This window comes from Motacilla alba, chromosome 26, assembly GCF_015832195.1.
Source record: "Motacilla alba alba isolate MOTALB_02 chromosome 26, Motacilla_alba_V1.0_pri, whole genome shotgun sequence".
NCBI classification, from domain to species: domain Eukaryota; kingdom Metazoa; phylum Chordata; class Aves; order Passeriformes; family Motacillidae; genus Motacilla; species Motacilla alba.
The window spans coordinates 15,954-31,907 of NC_052041.1; the positions used below are offsets into that span (position 1 = coordinate 15,954).

At 60.8% G+C, this 15,954-nt stretch overlaps 1 protein-coding gene and 1 non-coding gene across 7 annotated transcripts; both read right to left on the minus strand.

Annotated features, from left to right (window-relative positions):
• Window positions 1-229: 229 nt before the first annotated feature.
• Window positions 230-14,031, minus strand: ELAPOR1 (endosome-lysosome associated apoptosis and autophagy regulator 1). Of its 6 annotated transcripts, XM_038162707.1 has the most exons (22): window positions 12,802-14,031; window positions 10,627-10,747; window positions 9,431-9,623; window positions 8,219-8,366; window positions 7,615-7,695; window positions 7,263-7,368; window positions 7,036-7,185; window positions 6,575-6,663; window positions 6,324-6,501; window positions 5,620-5,748; window positions 5,447-5,537; window positions 5,261-5,366; window positions 5,051-5,188; window positions 4,695-4,949; window positions 3,940-4,113; window positions 2,923-3,088; window positions 2,123-2,219; window positions 1,944-2,045; window positions 1,261-1,387; window positions 1,015-1,193; window positions 768-933; window positions 230-564 (listed from the first exon to the last, which is right to left on the minus strand). In XM_038162707.1, the coding sequence occupies exons 1-22, from the start codon at window positions 12,898-12,900 to the stop codon at window positions 496-498; spliced, it is 2,964 nt and encodes a 987-aa protein (XP_038018635.1). In that variant the 5' UTR covers window positions 12,901-14,031; the 3' UTR covers window positions 230-495. The 6 variants fall into 6 exon arrangements, with proteins under 6 accessions (XP_038018635.1, XP_038018637.1, XP_038018634.1 ...); XM_038162709.1 differs by having other exon boundaries at window positions 768-911; window positions 1,015-1,387; window positions 13,319-14,031; XM_038162706.1 differs by having other exon boundaries at window positions 768-911; window positions 1,015-1,387.
• Window positions 14,032-15,240: 1,209 nt separating this feature from the next.
• On the minus strand, window positions 15,241-15,554 carry LOC119711993. The gene has a single exon (XR_005259785.1).
• Window positions 15,555-15,954: the final 400 nt, after the last annotated feature.

The following is a 15,954-nucleotide window of genomic DNA, read 5'->3' on the forward strand; positions in this document are numbered from 1 at the left end:
ACCCATGTGGGGGACCCTATACCACTTCCCCCCATGAGGGGGCGTGCAGATGGAAGTCAAAGTTCCGCTGCTCCCCCACCTCACCCCTAGGCACCCACTGCCACGCGTGTGACACCCTGCGCACACCCCACACCCTCCCCCGACCCATTTTTGGTGACCACGCTCAACTCCCCGCCCTCCCTATGCGTGCCCCCGCCCCCGTGTGCCCACACACACGGAGCCCTTATACAAACCCCACTCCTGTATTTGGCATTTTTGGGTGCTTGGGATGGGGAGCACACGGTGGGGGGCGCGGGTGGGGACACACGTACAAAAGCCGTAACGAGGCTCCGGTCCGAAGCGGGTCCCTAAGGCCACGTCGAGGGCGCGGGGGGATGGGCCGTGGGTACCCCCCCTTCCCTTCACAGCTGCCCGGGGGCGGGGTGTCCGTGGGTGCCCCTTTGGCCCGTCACAGCTCCCGGGAGGGCTGGGGGATGCAAGATGCCCCCTGTCCTCTTACAGCTCCCGATCGGTGCTGCTGGATGAGGTCTTGAGCGGGACCGAGTCGAATCCATCCGGCATCCGCTGTGGGGTGGGGAAACTGAGGCCCGGAGCCCCCCGGGGTGGGGAACTGAGGCACAGAGCCCCCCCTTGGAGTGGGGAAACTGAGACACGGAGACCCCCGGGGTGGGGAATTGAGACACGGACCATCCTCAAATCCCACCCCCACCATGGCTTGTCCGGTGGCTACTCCAGGGTTGTTTCCATCCCCCCATCCCACCCCTCACCTTGGCCGTCAGGGCTTTAAGTTTTCCAAAAAGTGACATTTCGGTTGCAAAGAGCAGCTCGTCCTCCGCGTCCTCCCCCTCCATAATGGCGCAGCTGTCGGGCGACGTCGCGTCGGTCTCCCGGGCCGCCGCGTCCATCACCAGCTTGGAATATTTGTATTCCAACCTGGGAATGCAGGCGGTGCCATCAACCCCCCCGTGACAGTGCTAGCCCCCGTGTCCCCAAATACCGCTGCCAATTGCTCACTTTTGAGTCTTTTTCCAGAAATAAGCGGCGAGCGCGGCCAGCAAGACGGCCACGCACGTCCCAGTGGAAATTCCCACTTTTAGCCAAAAATCCACGCTCCGGCACGCCTGGATCACCTGCGGCGGCAGGGCGTCCCCGCCGTGGCACAGCCGGGGCTCCCGCCACACGTAGGTGGTTTTCTGATGGAGGGAAAGGGGGTTCAGGGGCCGTAGGAATTGTAGCCCAGCCCGGGGCACGGGGCGGTACCTGAACGCCGCCGATACAGGCGCCGACGATAGCGCGGTGGTGGGAGCTGGAGCAGCGGGGACACCCCTCGGCCGTCACCCACAGGAAATGGAAGGTGCAGCCGTCGCAGGTGCCCTCGGGGCATTTGCTGGGGAGGGACAAAAAGGGGGGACTCAGGTGACGGTGACACTCCAAAGTGGGGATTACAGCTAAGGTGACACCCCAGGGTCGGGACAGCATGACAGCGGTATCTCCAAAGTGAAGCACTCCAAAGAAGTATCTACCGATGACAGCAGGGGATCTTGGAGGTTCCCAAACCTCCCCAGAGTCTCCTTTGTTTCACTGCCAACCTGAGTACACGCAGGGCGCCGGTGACACAGCCAGGATGACACCTCAGTGTGAGGGACTCTTTCATCATGTCAATGTCGTCCCTAAAGCAAAGCACCTCAGGGGCACGCCCTCCCATGACAGCAGGAGATGTTTGGGTCACTTTGGGAGTCCCCTAAGCCCCCCTTGGTGTCCCCAGTGTCCTACCCTGCCTCCACTTGGGAACAGCCAGGGTGACACCTCAGAGTAAGGGATACTGACACTCTGACTATGGTGTCTCTAAAGCGAAGCACCCCAGGGATGTGCCCAACCCTGACAGCAGGAGATGATTGGGTCACCCAAAACCACCCTCGGGGTCCCCCATATCCCCTCCCCACCTGGGGACAGCCAGGGTGCCAGTGCCAAGGCGCAGGGGGTCACAGCGTAGGCGGATGGTGGTGGCCCGGCCACCACTGCAGGGCTGTGTCATGTCATTGGACCTGCCAGGGCACATAGGCTGTCAGAAGGACGGGGGGGGGCACAGTGTGGGTGTCAACCCCCTGTCACCTGCCTGCACCTGAAGAAGAAGATGATGTCAGGCAGGTCAGGGTGGCTGGGGGGGAAGTGCTCTGGGGGAGACACGATGCCGTCCAGCACAGAGCTGGTGGTGACACCTGCAGGGAGAGAGGGGTGACTCCAGTCCCACTGGGGTGTGTTCCAGTCTCAGTGTCCTAGTGCCACCAGAGGGTACCAGTCCTACTAGGGTGTCCCAGTGCCACCAGGATATCCCAGTCCCAACAGGGTGTCCCAGTGTCAGTGTCCCAGTCCCACCTGTGGGTCCCAGTCCCACCAGGGTGTCTCAAGTCACACCATGGTGTCTCAGTCCCACTTGGGGTGTCAGTGACATAGACCAGTGACAATGTCCCAGTCCCAAACAAGGTGCCCCTGTAGTGTTCCAGTCCCACCAGGGTGCATTTCATTCCCATTGGGGTGTCCCTGTGCCACAGTATCCCAGTGCTGCTGAAATGTCCTAGTGCCAGTGTCCCAGTCCCAGCAGACTGTCCCAATCCTACCAGGGTATCCCACTCCTAGTGCCACTGGCGTGTCCCAGTCCCACCAGGGTGTCCGAGTCCCACTGGGGCATCCCAGTGCCACTGGAGTAGGCTACTCCCTGTCCCACCCATGTGTCCCAGTGCCACTGGGATGCCCTGGTCCCTGTCTACCAGGGTGTCCTAGTCTCAACAAGGTGTCCCAGTCCCCCTGAGGAGTCCCAGTGTTGGTGTGCCAGTGCCACCAAGATGTTCCAGTGTCTGTCCCGCCCATGTGTCTCAGTGACCTCAGTGTCCCAGTGCCCCAGGGTGCCCCCCCACCGCTCACCCAGCAAGTGGTCACCCAGGCTGACGGGCTGAGAAGACACAGCTGCGTGGGCACCGGTGACATCAGGGGGCACCAGAATGGCCTGGCACACATAAGAGGTGACAACACGGGCAGGGCCCCCCCGACCTGCTGTCACATTGTCAGCACATGAGGCCATCTTCCTGCCCTGCGGGGACATACATGACACATGTGTGTGGAGTGAGATTGTGTATACAAGGGACTGGCATTTTTGTGTGCAGGGCCATAGGTGTGCAGGTGTGGCTGCACAAGTGTCCATATGTGTTTACACAAGTGTTCACATGTGTCTGCACAACTGTGCTTGAGTGACTCTGCACAAGTGACTACACAAGTGGGCGGGTGGGTGGGTGTGTGCAGGTGTGACAGCATATACACCTGTATTTGCACACCTGCGTGTGGGAATGTGTGTTTGCATACACATCCTTGTGTTTGCATGACTACGAGCACATATGCACATGTGTGTCTGTGTCTGCCCACCTGCATGTCCCATCCCATGTGTGTGCCCATGTTCGCCCATCCAGATGCCTATGTGTGCATCTGTATTCCTGAGCCCTCCTGCCTGTGTGTACCCAAATGTGCCCACCTGTGTTCCTGTGCCCACCCTCCTGAGTACCCACCCGTTGTGCCCATGTTTGTGCTCGTGCTTGTGCCCACTCACTTGCACGCCCACCTGTGTGCCCATGTTTGTACTCGTGCCTGTGAGTGCACACACACCCTCTGTGCGCTCGTGTTTGTACTTGTGTACCTATGACCACCCACCCATGAGCCCAGGTGTGTTCCCATACATTCATGCATGTTTCTGTGCCCTCCTGTGTGTGCCCCTGTGTGCCTTCCCAGGTGTGTTCCCATGTCTGCATGCATGTTTCCATGGCCTCCTGCCCATGTGTGACTACTCTCCTGAGTGCCCACCCACGTGCCTGTGTTTGCACTTGTGTGCCTGTGCCCACCCCCCGGGTGTGTTCCCATGTGTGCACATGTGTTTGCCCACATGGGTCTCACCTGGTGCCCACAGAGGCTAAGGCGGAAGTGATGGCTGTAGCGCAGCCCTTTGGGGGTGAAGCTGGGCCCAGTGCCCACCCCGGCACCTTGGCCCAGCGACGGGAACTCGAAGTGCAGCATCCGGCCTGGCAGTGCCAGTACCAGGCTGCAGTTGTTGTAGCATAGTGATCGCAGCTGGGAACAGGGACAGGGAGCTCAGGGATGGCCATGTCACCCACTGGGGACACCCTTGTGGGGACTCTGGAGAGCTGGCACCACCAGGGTCACCCACTGCCACCCACCAGTGTCAGATACTGTCACCCATCTGGGATGGCTGGGAGGAGCTGGTGTCATCTCTCTGGGGACAGCTGGGGGACTAGCATTACCCACCCAGGATTGGACATTGTCACCCACTTTGTCACCCACGCACAATTGCCACAGGGCTGGTGTCACCTCCCTGGAGATGGCCAAGGAAGGCAGGCATCACCCACCCTGGGTCAGACACTGTCATCCACACTGCCACCCATCCTGTCACCCACCCAGAATGGCTGTAAGAGGCTGGTGTCACCTCTGTGGGGACATGGTGTCATGCACCCAGGATGACTGGGGGAGGCTCGTGTCACCCACCCGTGATGGTGTCACCCTCCTGGTGCTAGCCAGTGCCACCATCTGGAATATCCTGGGTGTGGGGAGGCTGGTGTCACTCCTCTGGGGCCCATTGGCATCACCCGTGGGGACACTTAGGGACACTTGGACCCCCTGCCATCCCCAATCACCTGGTTGCTGTGTGTGCCAGGGCCACAGGGGTGGCAGGTGGGTGTCCCGTCAGAGGGGTGGCCCTGCAGGTAGGTGCCAGGTGGGCAGGGCTGACAGGTGCCTGAGCTCGGGTCCACAGCACTGCCAGGGGAACACGGGGCACAGGACCCAGTGGGCTGGGGGGCACAGCGGCGGCAGAAGGAGGCCACCCCCCCCTGCACATTGGTGACGTTGATGCTGTACAGCTTGGCCACATCACTGGTGAACCGCCGGCCCTGGCACCAAGAGGACCATCACCATCTGCCCCCCGCCCCCCACCAGACCCCCAAAGTGGGGGCCCTCCAGCCCCCTCAAAGCATGGCCCCCTGTCCCTCACCGCCTCGTGGTAGGGGGTGCGCTGGAAGGCCCAGGTGAAGCTCATGGTCGCATTTTTCTCCACCAAGTAGGTGTAGGATTGTTTCCCTGTGGAGCCTGTCCATGTCTCCACCGGAGTGTTGGTGTGTGAGTTGACACCCTGTGGGGACGGGGGAGATGGCACCACCCAAATTCACTGTGCCCCCCCAAACTGCTATGTCTCCCCACTCACCACCATAAAGTAGAGCTCACAGCCAACGCTGCACAGTGTCTCGAAAACGAAGGTGATCCTGGCCACCTCCCTGCTCTCTGTGTCCTCCAGCACTGGGCTTGGAGGGCTGGGGACAGCGTGGGGACACTGCTAGCTCTGCTCCATGGCCGTGTCCCCCCTGCTCCCTGGTGGTAGCCACCACCTCACCTGAAGCCAGGAACCACCAGTGTGAGGATCATGAAGTCGCTGTCAGAGGCTCCAGCTGCTGTGTAAATGTAGTCTCCAGCTACCTCCCAGCCTGCAAGGATGCAGTGACACTCAGAGAGGTCCCTGGCAGTGCCCTGGCAAGGGACAGGGAAGGGACAGCCCTCTGCCTCTACCTGCAATGCCCTTGTACTCGAAGTTGATGCCGCTGAGCACAGTGGTCTCCATGTTGGGGGGCAGCACGTTCCACCACTTGTACTCCAAGCCCAGCACCGGCTCAGTGCCCTCTGGGCAACTGAGGCAGGCTGGGGAGAGGAGGCAACAGCCCTGCACAGGGGTGGCACCCACCTACCCCTCCGTCAGCTTGGGGTGCCCTGCTTACCCCTTGAGGCCAGTGATGGGGACAAGAGGGGACAGCCTAGGGTGGTAGCACATTCCCCTCTGTGCAGCTTGGGATGACCTGGTAAACACCTCTTGGGGACAATGATGGAGACAGGAGAGGACAGCTCTGTACTGAGGTGGCACCCACCTTCCCTTGGCAGCTCCAGGGATCCCAGTTACTTACTGGGGACAATAACTGGGATGTTCTTGCTGGATACATAGGGACAGCCCTGCACCAGGGTGGTACCACCTTTCTGTCAGTTTTGGGTGCCTTGGTCACTACTTTGGAACAATGATGGGAACAGAATGGGAGAATCCTGCACTGAAGTGGCGCTCATCTCCCCACGGTAGCCCCAGTGACCCCAGTTACTCCTTGGGGACAGTGGTAGGGGTGTCCTTATTGTAGCCATGGGGACAGGAGGAGACAACCCTGCACTGGAGTGGCACCCACCTTCCCCTGGCAGCTCACACTTTGGGGACAATGATGGAGCCGCCTTACCGGAGCCATTGGAATAGAAGCCATAGGGACAGGGCTGGCAGGTGCTGCTGTTGCCTTTGGCGAAGCCAGGGTTGCAGGGGGGGCATCGGGTCTTGACCCCCGAGGATGGCAGCCGGGCCGCCTGCGGCAGCTCCTCGCTGCAGATCTTGGGCTCTGCCCACTTGTACATCAGCTGGGTCTGCCGGGGGAGTGGGTGAGCTGGGGGGGACACCAGGGGACAGGGGGACCACCCCGGGATGCCCCCGCCTTACCTCCCCACCAGCGTCGCAGGCCGTGTGGGTGTAGAAGAAATCCTTGTCCGTGCAGGGCGGGCGTGGCTTGCAGGACCCTGAGCCGGGCTCTGCCGAGGGGGGACACGGCAGGTGAGCCAGCATAGCCCGGGGACCCCAGCGCTGTTCCCACCACGCGGTGTGTCCTTGTCTTCCCTCCCAACCAAGGGGTAGTGGGGCCTCCCTACTCCCCACATCATCTCTCCCTCCCCCAGGGCCACTCCTGCAGCGCAGACTGCGGGAACAAAGGCACGCCTAAGGGTGTCCCCCCTCAAAAGCATAGGCGTCAGGTTTGTCAGGGGCGCCAACACTATCGCCACCAGGGGATGTCAGGTCACCCCTGCTCCCCACATCCCCCCTTCCCTTCCCTTCCCTTCCCTTCCCAGGGTCATATACTAGAGGGACGGCTCTGGGAGGGGGGAGCCCCGGGTGTCCCCTCTCACCGGCATAGGTGTCAGGGTCGCAGGGCTGGCACGCGGTGGCCCCTTTGCCAGAGAAGGTGTCGGCGGGACAGGGCTGGCAGGTGGTTGAGCCGGCGGTGGGGGCGAAGGTGCCGGGCTTGCAGGGGAAGCACTCGGAAGTGAAGGCCACCCCTGGGAACGGGAGGAGGCTCAGGTAGCAGGGAGGGGGGTGCGTGAGCCCCGAGACCCTCCTTCCTGCCCCCACCCACCTGTAATGCCGATGTTCCTCACCAGCACCGGTTTAGGCACCTTGGACCAGACAGAGAAGGCAGTGGTCCGCCAGTACAGCACGTTGTTCCCACGGCTCAGCTCCACCTGGGAGAGGGATCCCACGGGATTGGGTAATCCCACTGCCAGGGATGGGTTTGGCACCATGGATGGGGGATCCCGCTGCCGAGGAGGGGGCTGGCACCAGTGGAGGGGGGTGTGTGGCACCCCCGCCTGTCACCATCCATCACCCCCTCCTCAGCCTCGTGGAACATCTTCCCACGGGAGGGACAAGAAACGCCTGTGCAGCACCGAGGGACCTCCCCCCGGTGTCACCTCCCACCAAACACTCACGCTGTGGAATTCCCAGCCCTTCTCTGTCGTCCGCATCCAGCGGGACTCCTCCACTGTGGGCTGACACTGGTCGTTCTGCACCTGCAGGGAGAGTGTCAGGAACCCCTGCATGTCCCCAGGGACCCTCCATATTCCTAGGGATCACTTCTCATGTCTCCATGAACCACTGCCATATCCCATGGGGCTCCCCTCATGTCCCCAGGGTCCACTCTCATGTCCCCAGGGACCCCTCCATGTCTGCAAGGACCCCCATGATGCCCCCAGGGACCCCTCCCATATATCCAAGGTCCTCTTCCCCATGTCCCCAGAGATCCCTGTCACATCCACCAGAGATCCTTCCATGTCCCCAGGGACAAACATCATGTTCTCAGAGACTACTTCCATGTCCCTAGGGACAAATATCATGTCCCCAGGGACCCCCAAGGAATCCCCATGGACTCACTCAGGTCACAAGGAACCTCTCCCATGTACCTAGGGACTCTTCATGCCATCTAGGACCCTCTCCCATATCCCAATGGACACCTCCATGTCCCAAGAGACCCCTCCCATGCCCCAAGGACCCTCCCATGTCCCCAGAGACTCCACCCCCGCCCCTGTCACCCACAAAGAATTCGAAGACGATGCTGCTGTCAGGGTAGATGTACTCAAAGGTGACAGTCCCCGACTGCTTGAGGCTCACAGCATACATGAGAGTGGCCGTGCACTCATCTGTGTTGGAGGCCACGTAGTCCCCCAGTGGCACCCACGTTGACCTGGGGCAAGTGATATATCCTGTCACCACTCTCAACAGGCAGAACAGGGATTGCAGGGACAGCCTGGAAGTCCCCAGGAAGCAGGGGGGAAATGGGGGGCACAGGAGCTTGGGCACATCTTAGGAACATGGCAAGGTGTGGTGGCTAGACACATATCCCTAGGGAGAATCCCCTGGCCTGCTAAGAGCCGTGTGGACTGCAAGGAGAAGAGAGTGGGGTCCCCCTGTTCTGGGAATGTGGCTGGATGAGGAACACACAACTGGGAGTAGGGAATGGCTGAGAGGGGCATCAATGGAGCAGCATGGTGGTGCCAGTAAAACTGAGGGTTTGGTGGTTGTTGGTATAATCAGGAGGGTTCAGAACCTGCTAGTACATATGGGATAGTTTGGTGGTTGTTGGTGTAACCAGGGGGGTTTTGTGGCTGTCGGTATTTGCTGTGTACCAGTGGCTGCTGGTACAACCAGCTGGTGGGAAGTTCAGTGGCAGTGGAACAACTGGGAGGGCTTGGCAGCTGCTGGTACAATTGAGAGGCCTTGATGGCTGTGGTACAAGTAAGAGGGTTTGGTGGCTGCTGGTACAACCTGCTGGTGGGATGTTTAATGGCTGTGGAACAACTGGGAGGCTCTGGTGGCTGCCAACACAACCGAAAGAGCTCAGAGGTTGCCAGAGAGGATCAAAGGGCTGTGGTGCCAAAGGCTCTCGCTGGTTGGCACAGGGGTATGGAGACCCCCGTGGGTGCTGTAGAGACCTCCACAGGAGCTGTGGGGACCTCGATGGGTGCTCCATGTCCAAGGAATATTGATGTGGTGGTCCCATGGGGTGGGGTCCTGCCACTTCTTGGGGGGGGAGAGGCTGCTGGGTGTTCCCTTGCTGTGACCAGGGTGCCCCTGTAATGCCTTGCTGGTGTCACCTCCCAGAGCAGGATAACAGAAAGGTGTCAGGGCAACTGGGCACTATGGATGCACAGGGGTGTCACACCCATCCTGCTCGCTGTGCCCCGCACCCAGTCCTGACGTGCCAGGTGCCCATGTGCTGGTGTCACAGCCAGTGACACAGTGACTCACGCTGTGCAGTTCTCTGCCGCATCGCCAAAGCCGTCATCCACCTCCAGGTTGGTGGCCACGTTGGCGAAGCCATGGGGCACCTCGTCCCACTCATCAAAGCGGACACCAGTGCCCAGCGAGTAGGTGCCCGCAGCACAAGGCCGGCATGTCTGTGTCTGCATCTCCAGGAACTCACCCGCCTTGCAGGAGAATGCTGCCGATGGAGACGGAGGCACAGGGCATGGAGGGTCACCTCCAATCCTCCTGGTACTGCTACAGCCTCATCACCCTCAGCTCTGCATTTCCAAGTGCTCCAGCTGGTGGAGGTGCTGGGATTCCCCCATTCTTACCTTTCCACCAAGGCAACCCCCCCATCCATGAGTTTTGGTACCTGACACCCAGCTCTGCCCAATCCAGGCAGGATGTAACCCTCTGCCATGGAGCTGGGGCACCCCAGGCTTTTGGGGGCATGTGTTTGGGATTCCTATCCTGCTCATCCCTCTTGTAAGTGAGTTTGTGTGAGGGGGATTCTCATCTTGCTCATCCTATCCTGGTGCATGTGTGCGATGGGGAGATTTCCATCCAAGTGTATGTGTGGTGGGATTCCCATGGCTCTCATTCCATTTGGCAACTGTGTGTATGATTCCCCTCCCATCCTTGTGGATGTGTGCGTATCATTTCCATCCCTCTTATCCCATCCTAGTGTCCATATGTGGGATTCCCATCCCATCCTATCCCATTAAGTGTGTTGGATTTACATATCTCTCATCCCATTTGGGTGAGTGAGTGCTCATCTTGCTCATCCTGTCCTGGTGTATGTGTGGGATGAGGAGATTCCCATCCCTCTCATCCCATTCCATGACTGTATGTGTGATTCCCATCCCATGCTATCTGTGTGTGCATGTGATTCCCATCTGTCTCATCCCATCCCAATGCCTGTGTGTGTGTGGTTCTCATCCCTCTCATCCCATCCCAGGGAGTCGCTCTGTGTATGATTCCTATTCCATCCCATCCCAGTGCTTGTAGTTCTTCTACCATCCCATTCCAGGGGATTCCCATCCCACTGATCCCATTCTATTCTCCTGTTGCTGCCTGCACTGGAGCTAACAATGGCTGTGCTTGTCTCCCCACTCTCTCCCTCCTCTCGCCCTCATTTCCCATCCCTGTTATTCCCACCCCCCAGCCTGACCCCATCCCATTCCTGGTGGGAATCTTACAGCATTCAGTGCCCCTGACAGGGTCAGGCAGGCCGGTGCAGAGTCCAGGTGTGTGCGGTACAGCCACCCTCCAGCGGGATCCTGAGCTGTCACAGGCTGTGTACTCATAGTGGTACTCGGACTGCAGGAGACAGAGAGGGAACATGCAGGGAGCTGCGCCCAAGACCTCCTGGGCTGCCCCCACACCCAATGCTCCCTGACAGGTCTGGCCCTTGGGCCCAGCAGTGCCTTTAAGGGATGGTTTTGAGTTAAGGTGTGGCAATGTCCCGTGGTGCCCAGGGCCTGACAAGGGGGGCTTGGGAGGGTGCTCAGAGTGGGGGGATACTGGAGTGGGGGAGAGTTCAGTGGGGGGGGGGATGCTGGAAAATGGGGGTGATTTGTGTGGGAGGTGCTCTGGATTAAGGGGAGCTGGGGACCAGGGGGATGCTCAGAGTGGGTGAGTATTGTGGTTGAGGGAGAGGGGACAGTTTGAGAGGACACTGGGAAATGGGGGTGCTGTGGGTGGAGGGGTGATCTGGCTGGGGTTGCCCAGGAGCCTTGGAGCAGCAGCAGCCCCGCACCCCTCCCTGGTGTGAGGGTGAACCCCTGTGCCCCACCCCCCCCCCCCCGTGTTCCTGGGATCACATGGCACTGTCACACCCCTTGGTGTGCCTTGGCGCTGCTGTGACACACTTTGCTCATCAAACAGCTGTGGCACAACCCGGATCTGGCCTGGGAGCACCCCGGGCATAGGGCAGGAGCACAGGGGGGACTAGGGGGAACCAGGAAGTGCTGGGGACAGTGGAGGCACCGTGACCCCCCCGTCCTGCCAGCTGCACCAAGCTGAGACTGGCTTAAGGCTGGTGAGGTGATGCCAGGGACAGATGGCGTGGGCAGTGTGAAGGCCACATCTGGTGGTGGTGTTGGGGTTTGAGGTAAAAGGGGGGCTCCCCACCCCCCCCAGCAGCAGCTCTGAGGTGTCAGAGCCAGAGCTGTGGCTTTATGCTCCCAGCAGCTGCTGGAGCGTGGCAGGTTGATGAGAAAACAACTGCTTTGATGTTCCCATCAGCTGGAAACACAGCAATGGTGGGGGGGGGCGGGGGGGGGGGGAAGAGGGGGATGGGGAGGTATGAAGGGGAAAGACAGATGGGAGAGGTAAAAGGAGGGTGGAGAAGGAAAAGTGAGGACAGAGAGATGCCTGCAGTACCCTTTGCCCATGTACAGGCAGCATGGAACCCCCCCAGGCCCTGGGATGGGGGCACAGAGAAAGGTCCCCACTACCCCCTTTGTTTGGGTGAAAGGGTCACCCCAACTTTCAGCAGCCCTGAACTACCACATTGCTCTCAGTCTCACGGGATTTCCTTGAGGAGAGGGTATTTCTTCTCTCTTCCTGAACTTTTCTAGGTTTTTATTAAATCTACATAAATGAACCTAATTCAGCCCCAGGGTGGCTCTGGGGGCGGAGGGCACCCCAACCTGCCACTGTAACTCTGCTCTGGCCAGGGGAGGGAGAAGAGCTGTCCCTTGTGAAGGACAGGGGACACCCCCTCTGGGGCACTGATCACTCCTGGGGCAGGTGCCAGCCCCAGTCTATTGTTTCCAGCTCTGGATCATGGAACACGGACAAAAATAATTGGATCAGAGCAAAAAAAAAAAAAAAAAAAAAAAAAAACCAAACAAAAAAACCCTGGCCCAGTTTAAAAGCAGCCGCAGGTCTGACGAGGGGGGAGGAAAACTGGGGGGGGGGGCAGGATACCATGTGCTGGGCTGGGAATGAGACGTGGCCATTGGGATTGTCCTCCCTGCTCCTTGTCATCCCCCCAGCAGCACTCAGGGAGACAACAATGTGTCTGAGGGGTAGGGACTTAGGGACAATGATGGGATGACACCAGTTGGGGTCCCCAAGGAGACCCTCGGGCACTGGCCAAGCCACTGGGAGCAAAGACCTCTCCCTGGGCCCCCAGGAGGTCGGCCAGTCCCTCCCCGCTATAGGAGATACCCCATCTCCAGTGCCACCGGGACGCCCGACCCCCTCCTTGCCCCCCCCCCCCCCCCCCCCATCTCATAGGGAGCGGCCGGGACTCCGTTTCATCGGTGTGTGGGGAGAATTTTGGGCTGGTTGCGGTGGTGGCGGTGTGTTACCGGTTGCCCACTCTCCCCCCCCCCCCCCCCCCCCGCCATTCCCGGTGCCGGTACCTCCTTGCAGACGTGTAGCTGCTCTCCGGTGCGCCCCGGTGACACGGCAACAGCCAGACACAGCGCCAGCGGCATCCACCGGGCTCCGGTACCGGCCATGGCGGCGGCAACGGCGGTGGCAACGGCAGCAGCTCGGCCGGTGCGAGCACCGGCGCTGCTGCCCCGCCCCCGCCAACGGCCCGGCCTCCACGCACCTGCCGCTACCTGCCCCCGCCCCCGGGAACGGGAACAGGCACCGGGAGAGGAACCCCCGGGGAACGGCACCGGGCATCAGCTCTGAGAACGGGCACCAGGAACGGGGGCAACGGCATGGGGCATCGCCCCAGGGAACGGGCAGTGGATCACGAATAGAACCCCCTGGAACTGCAGCTGGCATCGCCTCCGGCAACGCTTGCCATGAGAACGACACCGGGAATCGGTATCGAGAATGTTATTCATGGGAATGGCACCGCGCATTGGTATCGGGAATAGAGACACGGGAATGGAACTCCCAGGAACAGCACGCCCAAGCTTATACCCGGGAATGGTATCCTGAGATCGGCGCCGGGCATCGGCACTGGGAATGTTATCCATGAGAGCGCCGCCGGGAGCCCCATCATCCTTGGGAGTGTATCCCCGGAAACGGGAATGTAATCCCCGGAACGTGTTCCCGGGAACGGCATTGGGAACTTATCCCTGGGAAAGAATTTGGGAATGTTATTCCAGGAACAGCACCGGGACCGTCTCGGGGAATCACGCCCCCGCCTCCCCGTCCCCGGGAACAGCCCCTCCTCTCGCCGGGGCTGAGGGAGGACCGGGACACGGCGAAGGGGGGTCATGAGCCCCCCGCACCCCGAAGCCACCTCCACCCCACCGGAGACTGTGTGCCACTCGTGTGCCCCTCAGGCCACGTCCTCACGGAGTCGAGCCAGCCCCAGTGCACTGGGGACAGGACAGGGGACACATGTGGCTGCATAGTCTGGACATGGAGGACACGGGGGACATGGGGGGTACAGGGGATATAGGAATACGGGGGACACAGGAACATCAGGGACACTGTGTACAGAGCTGATACAGAGACACGGGACAAGGGGAATACAGGGGATATATGAGAATGGAGGACACAGAGGGACAGGGGATATCTGGACATGAGGGACATAGGAGACACAGCTGGGAAGAGGCTACTGAGGGACATTGGGTACACAGCTGATATGGGAACACGGGGAGATGGGGGACGTAGGGGGACATGAATACAGACAACATGGGAGCACGAGGGACATGGAGGGCACAGCTAATACAGTGACACAGGGAGATGGGGAACATGGGCACATGGGGACCACAGTCACAAGAGGACATGAGGGACAAAGCTGCTAAGGTAATACAGAGGTCCCAACTCTGGTGGCACAGGGTCACCCTGTGGGTTGGGGCACACTAGTAACACATGTCCATCTGTGGTGGCACAGGGGTGCCAGCAAGTACCACAGGCAGGGGGGGACACAGCCACAGGAAGGGAACATGCCTGTCGCTATGGCAGCATGGGGACAACCCCACGCCTGCCTGTGCCACAGCTAGAGACAGTGGCATGGGGTGGCCACGCCCCACAGCATGTGCAGTGTCACTTTGGCAGATGAAGCCTGCCAGGTACCACTAAGCTGGTGACCTCCTCTCAGAGTCTCCCCACAGCAGGGCCACCATCAGCAGCCCCCACAGTTGCCTCTCCCAATAATGCCAGAATCACTGCTGTCCCTTCATCACCACCACAGCCTTTTCACTTCTGTGGCTGTCCTCTCAAGCCCATCCTTTTGTCACCACTGTAGCCACCCTTGGTCACCCATCCTTACTGTCCCCTTGTCACAGCCATGGCCATCCTCTTGCTATCACCACAGCTGTCTTCCTGTTATCACCATGGCCATCCTCTCGTTACCAGCACAATTATACTTTTCCAGAGTTTCCACAGTGGCTGCCCCCTGGTTACCATCACAGCTTTGTCACCACCATGGCTGTCCCTCTTGTCACCATGGCCATCTCCCTGTCTTCATCATGGTTGTCCCCTTGTGGCCATCCTCTTGTCACCACCACGGCTATCCCCATCACCACACACCGCCAATAAAACATCGAGGCCGTGTTGCATGAGGCTCGTAGGTCTAATAAGAGTTCCCGGTGTCCCGCGGGGCTAGCAGGGTCCGTGCCCAGCTCACACACGTGGCACGGTGCCAACACAGCCCCGTGTATAGCTGTTGTGCCGCACGCAGCTGCAGGGCCCGGTGAACCACTGCCACCATGGCACGGAGCGCGCACGGCCCCACAAGGCCAGCACGGAGCCCTGCAAAGCACGCACGGAGCCTGCGGCAGGCCGCACTTCCCGCCTCCACTGGCCGGGCCGGGATGAAACTGCGGCGTTTCGTCTTCCGCCGCTGTCGGGACTGGGTGGGTGTCGGCCCCGGGGCTGCAGACGTGGGCGCGGGTCAGAATCGCAGGGCGCTCAGCGGCCGTGGCCTCGCCTATCTGATCGACTCATCCCGCCCGGCCCAGCCGCACAGCGCCCGAGGGCTTCGCGGCGCTTTCTTCTCACCTCGGCCCGGCGGGGCCCGGCCGATCGAATAAGATCAACGTGTAGGGACGGGAGGGTGGCTGGCGCCTCACACACACACACGGACACCCGTGACTCGCACACACGCGCGCGCACACTCACGCGCGCACACACTCACGCGCTCGCACACACACTCACACGCGCGCACACTCACACACACACTCACGCGCACACACACTCACGCGCACACTCACTCGCGCACACACTCACGCGCTCGCACACGCGCGCACAGCCACGGCCACCTCCGGTCCGGCCCTTTATCTACCGTAGCCGCGCGGAGCAGGCCGGGAAGGTGGCGCAGAGCTCTGGCGCGCCCCCGGCTGGCCGGAGGAGCGCCGCGCAGCGCGTCTCCCGGGCGCGCGGCCGGCACAGCGCGGCGCGCGCAGGCGGGGCCGGGCACGCGCACCGGGGGCGGCACAGCGCTCCGTGCCCCTCACGGCGGGGCTGCATCGCTCCCGGCCCCAGAGCTGCACGAACCGGGCCAGGAGGCTCCAGTCAGTAATTCTCCACCCCACAGCCCCCCTCCCCCCCTTTATTTGCACAAATCCTCCCCACCCCAGGACCATAACTACGGGAGCCCTCCA